The 20,025-nt window shown below is 39.6% G+C and overlaps 1 protein-coding gene across 1 annotated transcript in view; it reads right to left on the bottom strand.

Annotated features, from left to right (window-relative positions):
• Positions 1–8,546, bottom strand: part of LOC139208613 (inactive dipeptidyl peptidase 10-like) — a 50,430-nt gene extending 41,884 nt beyond the window's left edge. The window contains exons 1-4 of the mRNA XM_070838335.1: positions 8,540–8,546; positions 8,396–8,454; positions 3,494–3,605; positions 3,021–3,116 (exon numbers count right to left, since the gene is read on the bottom strand). Of these exons, the coding sequence (XP_070694436.1) occupies positions 3,021–3,116; positions 3,494–3,605; positions 8,396–8,454; positions 8,540–8,546 (274 nt within the window). The remainder of the gene's footprint in view (positions 1–3,020; positions 3,117–3,493; positions 3,606–8,395; positions 8,455–8,539) is intronic.
• Positions 8,547–20,025: the final 11,479 nt, after the last annotated feature.

A 20,025-nucleotide genomic window follows, 5' to 3' on the forward strand; every position in this document is an offset into this window, starting at 1 on the left:
CAGCCTCTGCTGCTTCCATTTTCTCTGTTCTCTCTTATCTGTCTGTCTCCCATCTCCTAACTGGACGCATCTTACATTTCATACACAATCCCAGTCGGTCAGTCTATTCATTATACAACCTGTTGATCAGTTTGGGTGTGATAGCAGGTTTGAACATCACAATCAGGCATTTTGGGGTCTGATCAGCAGACCAGAAATGGAAAAGTAATGTCACCATAACTGTAGAGACTTGTCCTTCCAAGAAAAATGAAAGCATCTGTTGTTTCTGCATATTCCTCCAAAACAACATGTTTATCTAAGTGCTTCTGGAGGCTGTAGCAGTTTTAACAATTGTCTGTCAAGAGCACAGAATGAAAGTCAGGTGATGTTACAGAGTGCCAAAGTCAGAACACCCTAACCGGGATGTTTAATCTAACCACGTAATCAGTGGCGGAAGAAGTATTGATATATTTTGCTGGAATAAAATTGGCAACAACACATGAAAATACTCTTTCATTACAAGTAAAAGTCTTATTCATGCACTACATTCAAGGGCAAAAGTATTCGCCGCAAAACGTATCACATGATAAATCATACTCATGAGACTGCAGAATGGCTCCTGGGATTTTTCTTCATAAGCATACATTGAATATTAAGTTGTTTAGAGCGGAGCGAATTAGGCTGTAACTGCCTTACTAAATACTGCTTTGTGTAAACCGTTCAAAATGTAAAGAGTGCAACTATGTCAACAGTTTACTGAAGGAGAATACTTGAGTGAATGCGCTTAGCTGTTGAAAAACGGCCCAAAAAAACGAAAAACGGTTGTTGGCAAGTTTCCTAAGCTGAATACTGTGAGGTTCTATGCTTAGAATCTCTGTACCTGTGTACAAAAGGCAACTCTTAACACCCTGCAGTTGCACCTTTGTGATCCAAACCGACTCAGTAATGACTGACCAGAGGCTCAAGGGACAGCCAGACTGTTGTAGAGGAGCCCTTGGCCATGTGCTTATTGTGTGTGTGTCTTATTGTTTAAGAGCATGATGAAGCAACTGAAAACAGACCCTGTCAGACTGTCAAGTTCTCAATACTGAAACTGCTAAAAATGTAATCTATTTATAATGAATATAAAGCTCACAAATTGCGTTCCATTTTTATGGTTCTGTTTTCATTTGTGCTCGTGTGCCTTCCTATTTATTGTCATCACTCACTCTGATGTTACACCAGCAAAACTATTAACAGGATGATTTTGAACCCTGGACTCTGGATTGACTTAGCGCTTTAGTGTGGAGCAGCTGTCACGAGGCCGGCATTAACACATAAATGGTGCTGCCGTCCATGGAGACGGGTGAGCTGTGCTGTCTGTGGCGAGGAAGCAGGTGTTCGAATGCACTTTAAGAGCCTTCTTAAAGGGTAACTCCCAGAACCTTTAATTTTTTTTAAAGTATTTTGGGTCCAGTTGCCCTGAAAGATTACATCACAGCCATCGTAGCTATTCGGCCACTAGACCAGTTCCAGAAGACGGAATACAAAAGCTGCTGGTTTATGTATTCTGTCTTCTGCCACTTATCATAGTCACTCTCCATTTGCTCTTACTGAATTGTGATCAGAGAAGCTTCATACATGAGCATAAAGGTGAATCTTACTAACAAATAATCCGAGTAAAAATGATATTAGTTTGGTTAATTGTGCGCTGTGCTGCGTTTGCTTAGATGCATGTGATTTTCAAGTGTGGGTACACTGAGATGTCTGATATTTAAGATGGTTTAATCAATCTTTTTTTTACGTTTACAATGGAGATGATTAATATAGAAGTATTTAAGGGGTCGCACAAAGGCACAGGGTCTCATATACATCATATACATGAGGTATGTGGGATAGGTTAGGTATAGGACAGGTATACACAGTATTTACAGCATGCGTGGGGTTGTATTGACAATGATGATATGTACAGAACAGAAAACATGTAGTTAAATTACAAATTATCATTTAAGATGTATGGGTAAGTGAGTGTTGTCTGTTTCAGGTTTATTGCATGGGGAGTGTTGATGATCCTGTATGACTGATTTAAGTGTTCATCAGAGTGATGGCCTCAGGATAGAATCTTTTCAGATTCAGGAAGTGAATCTAGAACTGCTCCTGCTGAATAATGAATAAGTCTTGCATGAACATATACTATAAGGCCAGTGGATAGTCTAGTGGAGCAAGGTTGCTATGGGCTTCATTCAATTCAATTCAATCATTTTATTGTCTTCACCGCACAATTAAATTCTTGCTTTGCTCTTTCGACTTCAATGCCACTTCAGGAATAAAAAGATAGGTAGATGAATAGATAAATAGAAAAAGAAAGGAGATAAATAAACAGCTATACAAGAAGTGATATGCACAATTCATGTAGTAATTGCACACGGAACTTTCTCCCATTTCTTTTAGAACTCTTTTAATGCAGCCAATGGGGTGATTTCTTTGTATGTTCTACTGCAACATAAAACACCAGTGTGATAAACAGGAAGCTCCCATAGTTGTCCCATGCCTCGACTAGGACAGATTAAGAGAGGGGAAAAAACACTTAAGTTGTATCTCTTTACAAGCTTCTAAAACTCTAACTATGTTTATAGGCGTCTATAGTAAAAACTAAATTCATTTTTCACTTAACAATGCCACAGTTGTCATGGGTGAATATTGTAAAAAAAAATAAAATAAAATAAATTAAAATATGTTGTGATTGAATTCTATCTGGGATTGTGCAGAATCGTCCAACATAAAGAGCATGTCAGTACATGCTCAGTGCATGTGACTGACAGCTTTTCATGTCGTTTCAGAACTATAATAATAATAATACATTTTATTTAGGGCGCCTTTCAAGGCTCTCAAGGTCGCCGTACAAAATACAAATAAAAGTACAATACAACAAGTAGAAAAGGGTATAAAAACAGGTATGAAAACAAACAATAAAATACAGAAACAGTGCAAAATGATCAGAGGGAGTAGGAGAGTTTGAAAAGATGTGAATGCTTTAGAATTTGGGTTGGTAACATACTCACCACTGATCCACTTTGCATCAGGATCATGTATCTGGAAGTTTCTTTGAAAGAGGTCGTCCAGTGTCAGCTGTGAACCAAAGGCTTTGCCCCCATCGTCTACAGATGGAAAAGAAAAACAAGCTGCATTTTTCATAAATGACTGGAAAACTGGGAGTTCTTTTGAGTGACCATTTTAGCAAATAAATCCCTTCCAATTGTTTTCTTACACTCCCCCTCTCCACTTTTTAACACCCCACCCTCATATTTTCTTTTGAAATCTCTATTTGAAATCTGTCTTGATTGACCTCAGACAGTGTCTGTGTAGCTGAATCAATTAAAATGCTAATTAATGCAAAACAAACCAAAGAGTTTTCAGTATTCATGTAAACTGGGGATGGATCCTGATGTAATACATACAGAAATGACACAGAACATCGAAGTAACAAGTTGAAACACTTTTCCATTCATTGTTCTACAAACTGTGGGAGCCTCACCTTTTGACAGCAGAACAATGGACAGTCCAATGAGTGAGAGCACCAACACGATGACCAGCAGGGAGATGCCAATGCCCTTCCAGTTTTTATCCGATCCAATGGGTCCTATGTCCTACATGAGGAGAGAAACAACTGTCAATAACAATGAACAGGGGGGGAAAAAATGAGGGGGGATTTACAGAGGAAGTGAACTCCTGTGGGGTATAAAGTGTCTTCCCTCGGTACAGTAAGCTGCTGAAGTGTCCTTGAGCATGACAGAGTACTTAAGCCATCAGGGCAGGGCTGACTGAACCTGTGCATATGTCTGAAGGACGAGGAGAGCAATATGTCTCCCTTTGGGCAGTCAGTAAAGTACGGAAAACTTGATGTACCCGCTGTTCACTGTTTGTCTGTGGAGTTCAAGTCACTTAAGCTTAACAGAATCCCTAAACACACAGTTCTGGCACTCTCATCAAAGGAAAAACCCATGTCATGGAAAGAATGGTTTGTGCTAGTGGTGTGCGGATCGATACTGAAATATCAATGCCTCCGATACCAGATATTTATGTTCTAGAATAGATTCTCATATACTCTACTATTTTGGAGTAAATGTGTGGTTTATCATTAACAGGAACACAGTGGAAAGCAGCTATACTATCGGGATCTCCTCTAAACGATTCCCAGTTGGTAGGAACTACTTTCTCTTCCGCCTGTCATAGTCATATGCGAAATACGGCTGCGTAAATGCGTTCGCACCGCGACGCTAACATAGCTTATCAAAGGCAGGAGCCTTTTTTGTGAGCAAAAAAACGGAGCAGACTTAAATTAGATTGTTTGTTTGCTTACACTTGTTTATTTCAGTGAACTTTGTAAAGCACTGTGAGACACTGTTGTGATATTGGGCTATACAAATACATTGAATTGAATTGAATTGAATTAAAGGGAAAACTTTAAATATGCTGTTGTAACTAAACAAAAACCTTTTGAATGAGGGGAAATTTGAGGAAAGGTTGAAAAAGTGTGAATGTTGAATGTTCAGGCAAGCATTTTGAGATATTCATGTTCAGATGCTGTCAGTTAACATGCAACTTATCAGTATTTTGTTTTTCTCGTATTATAATTCTTCATAATTAAACAATCAGAACGAGTAGTGTGGTGTCTTGCATTCATTATGAAGCTATGATTTGAAATGCATTACTTTTTACTTTGATTTTCCAAACACATTAAGTTTTTGTACAAAGTATCTGTATCGGATCAGTATCGTCTATCTGTGGTATCGCACATCATTAGTTTGTACACATGTTAAGTATTCTGAGTATAAATATTCTACTATTTAAATATACCAGCTGCTATACATTGAGATCAAAACACACAAAAAAAGACAAGTACTTTTTGGTTTATGACATATCAGAGCTGATTCTTGCTCTCTACACTGTGTAAAAACTAACCAGCAACTGAAGAATGTATGAATCTAGAATAAAACAATCTAAAAACCAAATAAGTTGAATATTTGCACATCTCTCCCAATCATTTCATAAACGTAACTTCCTTTTAATTGAACATTTTTTGTACTTTTTCTTTTTTTTTCTTTGGTTGGTTGTGGTCGTCTGGTTTGAATAAATGTTACAGGAAATCCTCAATGGACAAAAGTAAACATATAGTGTGAGTTAACATAATGTACAAGACTCCTAACTACCCAGCAGTATAGCGATCAGTGTCTGAGCTCTGCACCTTTAGAACATTTAATTAGCATTTTCCACATAATTCAGTAAACCTGCTTCTGGGAACACACCCAGAGGGCTGTGGAGTCGTGGCTGTTCTTACTGTGCTGAACTTGATGAAAGCTTGATGAAAGAACGGAACAATTCTCTGAAGACCAGGCCCATTTTTGGATGTATCTCAAACTCTTTATCATCTGACATCAATTATGCAGCCTTATTTCATTTGCAGTGACGGAGCGGTGTAATAAATAAATCTATCTTGCATACAGAGCCCCAAGCTACTGAAACCCTGTCTGTGTATTTATGGATCTATTTGCTTTCCAAGTTTATTCATTGGGAGGATGACTCCAAATATCCTGGAGCATAGCCATCTCTACACCCCCCCCACCCCCACCCCCTTAGTTCTACTCTACAACTTTAGCCTTACGCCCAGTCCCTGTGGCTCCTCGGTATTAAAATTCTGGATCGTTCACAAGAGTAAAGCTGTAAAGACTTTCCCTTCAGTCTAGGTTCAACATCGTTTTGTTTGTGTTGTCTGTGTTTTCTCTGTTTTGTTTAGCCTCATTAACCACAGCAACCCTCATTACACGTCAGGGAACATTATTTGCTATTGTGATTTCTTCATCAGATTATTATTCATAGACCTCCAGTGATACACTGAGCTGTCAGATCGTTACGTTCCTGATGTACATTTTCACGTCCTGGAAATCAGTGAATCGCCTGCTTAAACTGCTTTTTAAACATTATGAAATCAATTAAATCCCTTTATCTAAAATATAGAGGGGGCAACTTTGAATATCCATCTCCGAATCGAAGACAAGTTCAGTTCTGGTTAATTCAGTCAGCTCAATTTATACAGAGAGAACTTGCATCTGAAAACGAACACTTAAAGGACCCGTGTGTAGGATTTTAATGGCATCAAGCAGTAAGTTTGCAGAAGTGAATGCCTCGTTCCTCATCCCTCCTTTTCCAAGCTGTAGGAGAGGCTATGGTGACCCAAGGATTACCCAAGAAGGCCTCAGCTTTATTGAGAAAAACATTTAGCAAATTTCCCTTCTATGCAAAGAGCCTAAAGCAAGAAGCCTGGTAGTTGATGATCTATGCAGAACTTGCTTTATAATAAACCCATCAGCCCTATTTGAATGGATGAAACATATCAAAATGTTAGCGGTGATCGAGAGGACTTTTTTAGTAGCCGTCTATACTTACTTACACTTGGGTATATTTACTTTCAAAACAAGCATTGAATTTAGGCAGTGCAGTGCCACTAATTCAATTAGTTTATCAATTTTATCCCTAAAGGTGGAGGCAGGTTTGTGTAGAATACAATAAGTAGTCTGTACATGTGGATACGTATGTCTCAGCTCTTGTTTTGTTCAAGGTTCCATTCCATTTTTCCATTTTTGATAAATCAAACCTCAAAACAGGATATTTTCCTCTGCATTTCCATTCTGTGCATTGGGATGCAAAGTCTGTGGTGATTATGTCACTGGTATTCATGACACAAACTAGAATCAATAGATAAATACTATCAATATTGCCCCTGAAAAAGTGAGAGGGTTGTTAAACAGCATCTCAACCACTGACTGCACAAATGTAACCATATATCTTGTCTGCTCCTGGCAAGCCAGTTTGCTTTTGAAGCAAAAGGTACAAAGAAAATGGGTGTAACTATTTGTCAGCACCGTGCTTAGGTCACAAGCAGATACCAAACACAATGATACTCTCACCTGCTAACCTGTCAAGAGAGGCAAAGCGCTTCCTCCACAGCTTCCAAGAAGGTGAAGTGCACATGCTATTTCTGCCACTTTGTTTGTGACAGCACCATGTCATCGTACTGGCAGAGAAGTGCACTGAGCAAGCTGAGGCTTTGTGCCTGGTGATCAGAGATGGAGAAAATAGTTTTTGTAACTGTGTGACTGCTTTTCAGTGAATGTTCTGGTCTGGATATTCTGTTGAGAGTTGAGGCGATGTGTCATTTTGGGCAAAGCACCATCTGCTGGCAGGAGAAAAACTATGGTTTTAGTGATACTGAGTAACTTTGAATGATTTTGGATTAGTCGATGACGTGAAAAATCTTTGGTTACTATTTTCATTTCATTCAGTGGCGACATAGATTGTCAATATAGAGCGGTGTTTTAACTTGGCTCTAGAGGCAGCTGTGTGGCACTATTCCCACATTCTCAAAGAGTGTGGGGAAACAGTCTTTGGAAATTAAAACAATTGACACAAATTTGATGCCAAGTGGAGCTGACTGTGCGTTGCTTGACTTCAATTTGAGTCATCTAGACAACTGAGCTGTCTAGATTACAACTGTATTATCCAGATGCTCAGTCGGAGTATCGCCTGTGTTAAAATGTGTGCAAAATGTGAAATAGTGTCTGTCTACTCATAAAATTGTTTCATTTTCTGGTTTATTAATTCAAATCAAATGAATTGCTGCCTCGCTATTTATTTCCACATGAAATCTCTACTGATGATGACGATGGTTAGACACATGATATATGTACAAATGCATAACTCTAGTCCAGGCTAGATCTACCCGCCTCGAACTGAGGAAAACAAAAAACACATATTTACTTTTCAGATGGTATAATTTCATTCTAGCCACATTTAAGACAGTAGATTCAGCCTTTGAGCTATCAAAGTGATATAAGGGAAAGAAAGAAACACATAATGATAGTGGGATTTCAATCTTATTCCCATTCTTTTTAAAGGTTGGAATGAGGTTTTCTTAAGTCTCACGTCCAAGGACGGAGAAATCAATCAGGCCACAGGTCGATTCTTAGCTAAGGCTGATCTATTCAACCAAGATTTTGCCCAGAATAAAGGACACCGTGCTCCTACTGTCCGTAGTAGAGATGCGTGTATATGTGTATGGATATCTATAGCATTCAACATGAGCTGGAATTGAAACAGTATGAGAATCTCATACCGTGGATCAGTATTATCATAGTATTGTTGAAATATGCTGAAAATGTTCAAAAATACTGACGCACACTGAAATGATTCCACTAAGTTTTATTTTGAAACATCGCCTATCCCATATGTAAACACACACAGTATGAAAACCATTCACGAAGAGGCTGCTGCAACTCCACACCTCCACTATAATCAATGAAACTGGCTACACCAGGCCTGAGAGCAGTGCCTGTGCTGTAGATGCACCACAGAGATCCTCTCTACAAATATATGGACAAACTTCTTCAACCATTTCCAAGGAAAAAGAACCGACATATCGTTCAGCTATTGCGTTCGCGACTGATCACAAGCGTTGTTGCAGCAGTTAACATAAAGTAGATGAGACATTCCAATTCTGACACAGAGTAATAGGGTCAATGCCCACATCCCATAATGAGTGCACCACCAGGAAAATAGCTCAGAGGAAGTTCATGCAGCGACTGGCAGAGGAGTTCATGCAGGGGGGAAAAAGCAGCGAGCATTTGGCACAGAGTCATGGTCAACTGCAGAAACAATCACCACAGCGTGCTCCAAACCGAAGGCAGTACCAGGTGAGGAGAGGATGCAAAACAAAATGTGTCGCCCGCTGCAAATCTCACAAACCCTGGCCATGTGTGGAAAATACTCGGGACTGTGCATGGACTGTGAAGTTAAAATAGCATAACACCAACATCGCTATTGATCAATCAAAAACTGCTACTATTATTATATAATACACTGTTGCCCATAAAGTTGGAATAAAATGTTTTTTACCTCTTCTCATGAAATGATTGTGACAATGTGATTTATTCTTGATAAATAAAGTGTATATCTTCTCAACTTTATTGATCAAACTCTTCCAAACATATCACAGTGAATCTTAAACCACAATTAACCTTTGCAAACTGTGTATTCAGGCTTTAACAAAATTGGGGGTATTGAATAATTATTCCAACTTTATGGGCAACAGTGTATATTATAAATGTTTTATTATCTAACAAGATACATTTGAGTGTTATTTTCTTGTTCTGAGTGATGCTTAATCTAAAGTGTGACTCCACATGAGTGAAGGGACTTACAGTATGTCAGGGGCAGGCTTTTCAAATAACTCTCCACTTTAAATACATTTCTACACAACAATAAGTTACCTTCAAGGCAACTTGCTTTAAAGAAAAGCAAGGGACAATTAATCTTGAATAAGCTGTGCAAGCTCTGGTGTCCCGCGTGTTTTCAGTGCAACTACAGTGGGGCAAAAAAGTATTTAGTCAGCCACCAATTGTGCAAGTTCTCCCACTGTAATTTTCATCATAGGTACACTTCAACTATGAGAGACAGAATGGGGGGAAAGAATCCAGGAAATCACATTGTCTGATTTTTAATGAATTAATTGGTTAATTCCTCTGTAAAATAAATATTTGGTCACCTACAAACAAGCAAGATTTCTGGCTCTCACAGACCTGTAACTTCTTCTTTAAGAGGCTTCTCTGTCCTCCACTTGTTACCTGTATTAATGGCACTTGTTTGAACTCAGTCAACACTCCAAAATTGTAGACCTGCACCAGGCTGGGAAGACTGAATCTGCAATAGGTAAGCAGCTTGGTGTGAAGAAATCAACTGTGGGAGCAATTATTAGAAAATGGAAGACATACAAGACCACTGATAATCTCCCTCGATCTGGGGCTCCACGCAAGATCTCACCCCGTGGGGTCAAAATGATCACAAGAACGGTGAGCAAAAATCCCAGAACCACACGGGGGGACCTAGTGAATGACCTGCAGAGAGCTGGGACCAAAGTAACAAAGGCTACCATCAGTAACACACTACGCCGCCAGGGACTCAAATCCTGCAGTGCCAGACGTGTCCCCCTGCTTAAGCCAGTACATGTCCAGGCCCGTCTGAAGTTTGCTAGAGAGCATTTGGATGATCCAGAAGAGGATTGGGAGAATGTCATATGGTCAGATGAAACCAAAATAGAACTTTTTGGTAAAAACTCAACTTGTTGTGTTTGGAGGAGAAAGAATACTGAGTTGCATCCAAAGAACACCATACCTACTGTGAAGCATGGGGGTGGAAACATCATGCTTTGGGGCTGTTTTTCTGCAAAGGGACCAGGACGACTGATCCGTGTAAAGGAAAGAATGAATGGGGCCATGTATCGTGAGATTTTGTTTGAAAACCTCCTTCCATCAGCAAGGGCATTGAAGATGAAACGTGGCTGGGTCTTTCAGCATGACAATGATCCCAAACACACCGCCCGGGCAACGAAGGAGTGGCTTCGTAAGAAGCATTTCAAGGTCCTGGAGTGGCCTAGCCAGTCTCCAGATCTCAACCCCATAGAAAATCTTTGGAGGGAGTTGAAAGTCCGTGTTGCCCAGCGACAGCCCCGAAACATCACTGCTCTAGAGGAGATCTGCATGGAGGAATGGGCCAAAATACCAGCAACAGTGTGTGAAAACCTTGTGAAGACTTAAAGAAAACGTTTGACCTCTGTCATTGCCAACAAAGGGTATATAACAAAGTATTGAGATGAACTTTTGTTATTGACCAAATACTTATTTTCCACCATAATTTGCAAATAAATTATTTAAAAATCAGACAATGTGATTTTCTGGATTTTTTTTTTCTCATTCTGTCTCTCATAGTTGAGGTATGCCTATGATGAAAATTACAGGCCTCTCTAATCTTTTTAAGTGGGAGAACTTGCACAATTGGTGGCTGACTAAATACTTTTTTGCCCCACTGTACATACCTTTACTCTGTATGAAACCAGACAAGGACAAGATCGTCCTTGATATCTACATAGTCAACAGATAAAACTGGAAATATTCAATACCATAATGAAGCAGGCAGAGTGCTACAAAAGTGCAAAAGCTGAAAGATTGATGGGTTTAAAGCAAGAGAATAAAGTAAACCCCCTTGTGACTCCTATTCTATGAATTTCACAATATTTCAGTCAGTTTGTCAGCCTGAGGTGGTCTCTGCCGGTGCAGGGTTGGAGTGTCTGACAGCATACAGTAGCACTACACTGCATGCTTCAGTATCGCCCATGGCATAGCCGAGCCAACCAATCAGAGTGTTCAGTTTTCTGAGCAGAGCCTATTCTTCATCTTTCCAAATTGTATTCTTGTCTCAAAGTCGTGTTTTCAGTGATAACCCCCCCCAAACACTGAATACTGTGATTCTCAGCTATCCAGTTCTGGGTCATACAGAATGGAAATGTACTCAGCTAAAAACAACAGCTGGCCTCACTGCAGTTGTCTTTGCCTTTGACAGAGTACTTCCATGTGTCTGGCTATTTTGGAAAAAAGAGTCATCCTCCTGGCAATGCCAATTCAAGTCAAGCAGCACCAAGAAAAACACATTATATTCTGTTCACCAGAACTGACAATGAAACTAAAGTTAGACTTTGCACCAGGGACGACAAAAAATAAACTCTTTCTTGCCACTACTTGGCACATGACAGCGCTGTCAGTATTAAGAATTAGAGAAAAGACTGACAAGTCTTATACTGTAGCTACATAAGCCCGCCACTCTGAAGTGCATGCAGTACTATTTATCTCCCCCTATTTACTTTTCATTCAATGATATTAAATTAAGGCCTCATTCATAGGAATGACTATTGTAAGGATTTTAGAGATACTCCTCTTATTGATACCCCTCATCGGGTCCATTCTCCATCAATACTCTTATCTGTTCTTTTTTTTATCATTAAATAATTGCTTTTTAAAAGAAAAAAATCCAGAACAGGATAAAATAATGTTGTTTCAAGAGCAGCAACAGCCATGTGTACAACAGCAAAGTCACTGTTAAGTCAATAATATTTCACTGGAAATAAATCATATTCCTGATATCAAACATACTGAGTAAAGTTCAGACCAAATGAAGAACAGACATGAGTAGTGAGTATCAGTCCTTCATCCTGTCCTCCGTCCTCCTCTCTCTGCTTATGCAGGCGATTCACTTCCTGCAGGTGTCACAAGATTTTGCCATATTTTAAGATGTGCAACGAACTAAGCTAAGCAGTCAGACTACACACAGACTCCTCTCGTTTGTCTTGTTTGTAACAATTCACAATTAGCTGTCTAAAACATGACTGTGGTGGACCAGAGACAGCAGACAGGGCAGATTAGAATATTGCCTCTTGCATGCTTGTCGATCAGGGGTATTGCCGAAATGCAGGCTTTTCATTTGCAATGGTTTTATTGCACCGACAGTAACGAGCGTGGTTGTTGTCTCCTCGAATAATCTTTGAGTTGTTTTCTCTCCGCTCTCTCCCCTGCTGTCCACTGTGTGTGTGTGTGTGTAGGTGTATGGAGGAGCCCTGCCCCAGACACAAAGAGCAGAGAGAGGCTGCAGCATGATAATAAATAACACCAAAACCTTTAAAAAGCACCAATAAAAGAACCAGTAACGTCGGAGCTTATCAATAATACTACAGTCTTTAATAATTTAACCCTTGGGCACATTTGATAGCAGGTTTCGGTAGCCATCCCTGCTCATGTATATTAAACTTTTTATTTTCTTTTAACCTGACTGAATTCAGCATGCTCATCTGTCGACGATGACAAGCCGAAGAAATGGAGTGCATCCTGCGCCTCATTCAATATTTTACTGAGCACTTTGGCGGATGGGAACAACATTTACATGATGAATTGGCAGGGCGAAATATTCTAATAAATATCCTAAAGGCTGAATTTGAGAGATAATATATCACCTAGCTTTGAGTGTGGAGCCGGGACCACTTGACATTTCTGTCATATAAAAGCAGGGAGGAATGCCGTGCTTCAGCAGTTATTCAGGACACTGAATATTAAGAGAAAGCATCAGTGGGAGATGTCCTTTGGTTGCATAAAAAGGCTTGCAAGGTTGGTCTATGAACTTCTTTGCAAACAACACTAGGGAGATAAAGCAGTCTGGTAAAGAGTGGCGAACCAGAGGAGCCAGTTCGATCCCCCGGCTCCTGCAATCCACATGTTCTAGTGTCATAAGGCAAGACACTGAACCCCAAATTGCTCCCAAATAATAGCATCATTGGGTGAATGGTTGGTTTCCTTCTGATGGCAGGGTTGGCAGCCTCCCATCAGTGTGCGAATGGGTGAATGTGAATCCAGTGTTAAAGCCCTTTGAGTGGTTGAAAAAGACTGGAAATGCACCATACAAGTGCACACCATTTACCACCGTTGAATGTGGTTCAGTGTGGTTGGACTGAAGTGATTCTGTGTGTGTGACGTCCACTGTTTTTTTTTCAAATTTCAAATCATAGATGGGTCTTTTGCAATGCTTACGGTTTGCCCTCTGCTATTAAAATATCCTAAATCCGCCCCCTGCTGAGTAATGCCCACCTGCACATCCCAGCTTGTCACGTTTTCACTTCTCAAATCACGGGGCCACATACTGGCCCGGTGATTTGAGAAGCTCTCACAAGTCACAGGGTTATGCCAGTGTAGCCACTGATTGCTACTTATTAAGTCATCAATTACTGCCGGTGTCCTCTTGCCTTGATTTATTTCACTCCTCTGTTGTAGACCATGATGTTGTGCACTCTTGTCTATAAATGATTAAAGCACATCACTGTTGCTCTGGGTGAAGTGTTTCTTCTTCAACATGAACACACACAGTAGCATATTTTGACTCAATCCCACAAATACGAAACAGTCCAAACAATTTTCTTTTATGTGTACTTTTTTTATGTTGAAATTATTCGACATCTTTGCTCATACCCACACATTTCCCTTGTAAAATGCACCACATTTGTATAAGGCACTTGTAAACAGAAAAACATACATATACAATATAACACAACATGCAGTTCCCCCATCAAAACGACCACTTATAAATCAACTACACAAAAGCCAACATGTTTTCCAGCTTGTGAAGAAATAAGAGTCTGCAGTGCAAAGCCATCTCCTGCTGTCCAATGCTGTGTGTTGGTTTAATAAAGGAGATGGCCCGGGGCAGTCTCTAGAAGTGTATGACCAGGTCATACATTGTAAGAAATGTCTGTGAAATTCACAGTAATTCACTAGTGCACAGTAGTATTTGTATACTAAGTTATTGTATACTATTTCCCAGTAGAATACTGTCTAATTGAAAATTACTGTGATCAAAGAGTTACTTTGAAAATCACAGTAATGTAGTCACTGGTGTAAAAAAAAAAAAAAAAAAAATCGGAGTAACCAATTATGTCCTGTAGAAGATTACAGCAACCAACACTAAACTGCAGAAAATCACAGTAACCAATTTCATTCTGTAGAAAATCACAGTAACTTACTACAGAGATTCACAGTAAACAATACTGTACATTAGGAAAAAAATATACTGGCAGCAGGGTTGATACAGATACTGTTTTCCAGTATCTTTACTGTGCTTCATTTCCTGAGAATACAGGAAAATACTTTATTTATTATTATTTAATTGATTATTATTTAATTTGAGCTTTTAGGAGGTAATAAATAAGTACATATTCATGTGCATTTGGACTGCTTTTCTCCAATTGATCTTCCTGAATTGGCTTTGGATGATTTCCTCATCTAAACTGTCAATTTGTCTCTTAGATCCCATTCCTACGCTTAATTAACACGTTCATAATGGATCTGATCAATTAGCATTTACTAACAGGCTACGTACCGCAGTCCTTTAAAGTAGTGAAAAAGCCTGCTCTTGTTTCAGATGTATTAACTACGGACCTATATCCAACCGTCCCTTTCTCTCCAACATCCTGAGAAAGTAGTTGCCAATCAGCTATGTAATTTTCTAAGTTTCAATAGTCTATTTGAAGTTAGGTTTTAGAGCGCACCATAGCACAGAGACAGCACTGGTGAAGGTTATAAATAGCATCCGACAGAGGACTTCTATCTGTACTTGTCTTGTTAGATCTGAGTGCTGCATTTGACACCATTGACCATCACATCCTATTACAGAGATTGGAACACTGAATTGGCATAAATGGAACCACATTAAGCTGGTTTAAGTCCTATTTATCAAATCAATTTCAGTTTGTCTGGTGTAGCCAGTTTCAACAATGAGTCCTGAGTCCACACTAAAGTTAGACGTGGAGTTCCACAAGGTTCAGTGCTTGGACCGATTTTATTTACCTTATATATGCTTCCTCTGGGTAATATTGTTAGGAAACACAATTAATTTCCACTGTTATGCAGATGATGCCGAATTACACTTATCAATAAAGCCAGAAGAATCAGGTTTTTTTCCATTTACATAATATTGCTAAAATCAGGCCCACCCTGTCTATGAATGATTCAGAAAAAATAGTCCACGCATTTGTCACTTCGAGGTTGGATTGTTGCAACTCCTTATTATCAGGCTGCCCCAATAAGTCCTTATAGACTCTGGTCTGGTCCAGAATGCTGCTGTACTTGTCTTCACTGGCTTCCAGCAAAATCCAGAATAGAATTTATAATCCTTCTCCTAATCTACAAGGCTCCTAATGGTCAGGCTCTATCATATCTTAAAGAACTCATAATACTGTATGACCCCACTAAAGCACTGCGCACTCCCAGAATGCGTGAACCTGGTGGTTCCTAAAGTCCTCAAAAGTAGTGCAGGAGGCAGAGCTTTCAACTATCAGTCTCCTCTCCTGTGGAATCTTCTTCCAGTTTGGATTTGGGGGCAGACACCCTCTCTACATTTAAGAGTTGGCTAAAAAGCTTCCTTTTTGAAAAATCTTATATTTTATGACTGGCTCAGGCCTGGACTAGTCCCTAATTATGCTGCTATAGGCTTAGACTGCCGGGGGACTCTCCTCTCTCCTCTTCCTCTCCATCCTTATGCCTCACGTCTCTTTAATGTCTGTTACTAACTTGGTTTCTACCCCAGAGCCTTTTTGTGCTTTTCTCAGCTCTGAGGTTCCTGTGGATCGTGGTCTCAGATCAACTGACCGTAGTTCTATGGCTTCATGAATCACCCCTCAGGTTAAATCAGCCGCCACCACTTTTTACTAATATTAGTCATGTTATTATTCATATCCATATGGCGTTACCGTATGGCCATTATTAGTCATATTCCTATTGTTAGTACTTTTGCTAGCTTAAATCTTTACTGGAAGCTTTGCTGTCAAATTACGCTGTGTGTGAAATGGGTCAGGCAGAAGGTTTGCCTTACTTTGCTGATACATATGTATGTGTAGGAAGTTTTTCGTTGTTTATATTTTCTTTATTTTATTGATTTTCTCCAGCTGCTGGCAAGCTGTAGTTTACCCTTTAACGCAACCAGACAGCTCACAGGTTGTGATACGTCATATGTAAACAGAGGAAATTTGAATGTAATTGTTGTAAGGATTTAAGATGATTGTTTTATACAGGTTATGTTAAGAGTTGTCGATATTTAATGATATAGAATGACCACTGTAAATACAATATGGCGTTATGTCTTGTCAAGTTTAAATTTCATGTGCTTTGTATTTCCTATTTTATTGTGGTGTTCATCTTTTCCCCCTTATTTTGGCCTCTTGACTTCCTGCCCTTGTGTGCTTCCTGCTCCTGTGATTATTTGCCCCACCCTGATTGTTTCCACCTGTGACCCCCTTCCCTTGTGTATATATTGTCTGCATCTTCCCCTGTCTTGTGCCAGATTGTCTTGTGCCCTTGTATCGAGCGTTCCAGCATCCTAGTCAGTGTTGGTGTCTTGCTGAGAGTGTTGAAGTCTAGCTTTTGGTGCCTTGTCTTTGTTGATCGTGTTCAAGAACAAGGTGCACCTTTTACCATCTGTTTGCTTCACCATTTGTTTTCTTGTGTGAGCTTCTGGTCGTAACATGTGGGATTCTTTTTACTAGCTTTATTTTGATTGAACTATTGATTTTAAGTGTAGGTATAAATGTGAGTGAATTAATCATTACTATTTTGAAACATTGATCATTTTTTTATTTTTTTTTAGTAAGCTCATTGTAATTGTTTATATATATTTGTATTGTTCCAAGTAATTAGCCGGCCTTTAAAACCGCAACAGTAAACCAATTGAAGACTTTTTCTTTCAGGGCAATCCGTTATTTCTAAAATGTCATCCCTTGGGTCAGCTTGCACCCTATGGTTGTAACATAAATGTCTGTCTTTGATGCACAGTCTGCATTGTACGGCTAAATTGTCCATTTTGTGCTTACAGGGATACATGTTTGTGCTGTTAGTCTTAGGCAAACTGTACCTTGGCGTTCAATGTGTGTGTTTTTGCACATGAGAGCAACCTTAGTGGCATCAACCTGGGGGAAAAACATTATTATTTTTATCATGTATAGGATTACGGTTGAGTGTACAGATGGTTTTCAGGTATACTCTATGTAATTGCTCCTTATGTGTTACCAATGCCTCTAAGATAGTATAAATGTGAAAAGATTAAAGACAGAAGCCAGCATGGGTAAAAATAACTGATTAAACGCTTTTCTTTCATTTTTGGTTTAGGAGACGCCTCGATGAGTTTGGCTCTGGACGGTGAGCATTGAAGGCCAGGCTGTGTCACATCCAACCTTCAGTACCAGGAGGAGATTGCATGTACATTGGAGTTCCTTGGAAGGTAAGGGTTAAACTCTCACAACCACAGACCCTCCTTTTTACATATATACAAGTTGACTGCATTAAGAATATGTGTTGGCAGGAAGGCATCCAATGCATAAACGTGATTATATGCATTATAAAGATGGGGGAAAAAAACCTGCATTAAGTGTTGTGTGCGTTTCCTTATGCTTTTCAGGCTTCATAGGCATGAACCCCAAGAGAGAAACAAACATGTCAGGGAAAGTGTCGTCTAAAGCCACAGGGTGCCTTGTACATGGAGAAGGGCTGTAGTGGACCTGCACGTCTCCAGCCTACTGCGAAATGATGGACCGCCAGTGGAATAAATAAAACTGTGAGAAAAAGCACACACACACACACACACCTAGATGGCTGTCTTTCTCCCCACCAGCCATAACACTATAAAGCACACTACTGAAAACAAAAAAAACGCCTCCAGCCCCAAACTACCAATGCTGCCGACACACACACTCAAACATAAATCAGACATATTGAAAAAACAAAGACTAAAATAACTAAAAAAAAGCAAGCTGATATTTATACTCGGCCTGACAGCTGACATGAAATATACCTTGCCTAAGACGTCATGATTAGGGAGGGGCAAATTATGCAGCTCAACTGAACGCAACTTTCGATTCAGATTACACTTGGGTGTGTGATGTTGCAATAACTATTTTTCTAAATGATCAGAAACGGTAACGGGTCTTATGCTTCTCTGCCACACAAAGTGTTATGTGTGTGTCCTATCCTCATTCTGGGTAGAGTAGCTTATGAGTGTGTGTGCACAGGCTTATAGTTTTTTTTTTTTCTCTTTTTCCCCACTTCCATGACTGCTTACACATCACTAAATATACATGTGGGCCATCACTCTACCAGAGGTCCCTGTCCTCCATACACACAGCTTCATTTCATATTTACAGTGTTGTTTCGGGGATCTGCTCTTAATGATCCCCTCACAGCTCAACCATGTGGACACTATGGACATGCATTTATCTCCAGTGCTAATGTGAAAAAACGTTGATGCAAATAGAAATAAAACTGTAGTTTTTGTTTGGGGCCAAATGTTTGAGGTTGGCCCACAGGCCGCTATTTGTCAGCCATTCTGTACATGATGCAGCGTATTAATAAAACAGCATTGCCGATCACAGCTTCAACTTCATGTGTGAACCCTTGGCTTTCCCACCCCTCTTAAATTATCCAAAGCATTTTGTTGTAGTGCAAATGGATAAAATAAATATTCTATATTCTAGTATAACAGTCTAGGGAGCGAGTTACAGGAGTGTTCTTCAGTATATGATAAAGCGTATCTTACACATTTCAGCACAGAGTGGAGGCACAGAAGCCGGAGATACAGAAGGCTGGAACTCATCACGTTAGCACCGGAGGCTCCGAGCATTGCTGAAGTGTTGCTTGTGCTGTATGTTGGAGTGTGTTATCGAGCAGGCGCAGCTTGCCTGACTCGTAAAGAGGTGGGTGGTCGTGGTGGGCTGTGTGTGTGTGTGTGGAGTGCTGTATGGAAAGGAGTGCATGGCAGTAATACAACACTGAAAATTGTTTTTTGTCACTCTTTATCTCACTTTCCTGCTTCTCTCCTGCTATGGGGAGGGGATGTTCAGGAGTTCTTTCACTTCACTAAAACTAAATTCTTCCAAGCTTACAATTAAAATGCCAAACTCCACAGTACTGCCACAGAGTGTGACTCGGAGTCAAGTTGTGAAATCTGATGACTTTAAACTCTTAACATAATCAAAAGACTGACTAAGTGGTTTGTAACATGACTTGGTTGTAAATGCAGCAATGCACCAGAGAAGCATTTTGGCTTAGGATGACTTGATATGCTCCCAAAGATTAGAAATGAGTCAACTCCTCATTTTCTTGACTAGAGAATCTGAATCCTTCAGTCTAACAGGCAGCAGGGACGGAAAAGATGCATATGACAGTGCACATTAAAAGTAGAATATTTACAGTTATCGGTTAATTTTAACTGCTCTGAGCCTCTGTGTGCCTCAACAGAGTCAGACCTGACTTGGGCCTTGACTACAGGACAACACAGCCAAGATTTACTTGTGGTCAGTGGTGGAATCTGACTAAGTATATTTATTAAAGTCCTGTACATCAGCAATAACAATCCAATAGAATCTAATGGTGTTTCACTCATAGGGTCAATTTTTCTATACTGAGTAATTTAGTAGAACTAAGTGTATATAAGAACTAAATATGTTTTATTGATAATACTTAATTTTACTTTTTAAGTAACCTTTGCACTGCAGAACCTTTACTTGTAGTGGAGTATTTTTTTACATTATTGTATCACCACTTTTACTTCATTCAGTAGTGGTACACCGTTAGTAAATATGCCTGTGACTTGAATGAA

The sequence above is a fragment of the Pempheris klunzingeri genome, chromosome 10, assembly GCF_042242105.1.
Source record: "Pempheris klunzingeri isolate RE-2024b chromosome 10, fPemKlu1.hap1, whole genome shotgun sequence".
Taxonomy (NCBI): Eukaryota; Metazoa; Chordata; class Actinopteri; order Acropomatiformes; family Pempheridae; genus Pempheris; species Pempheris klunzingeri.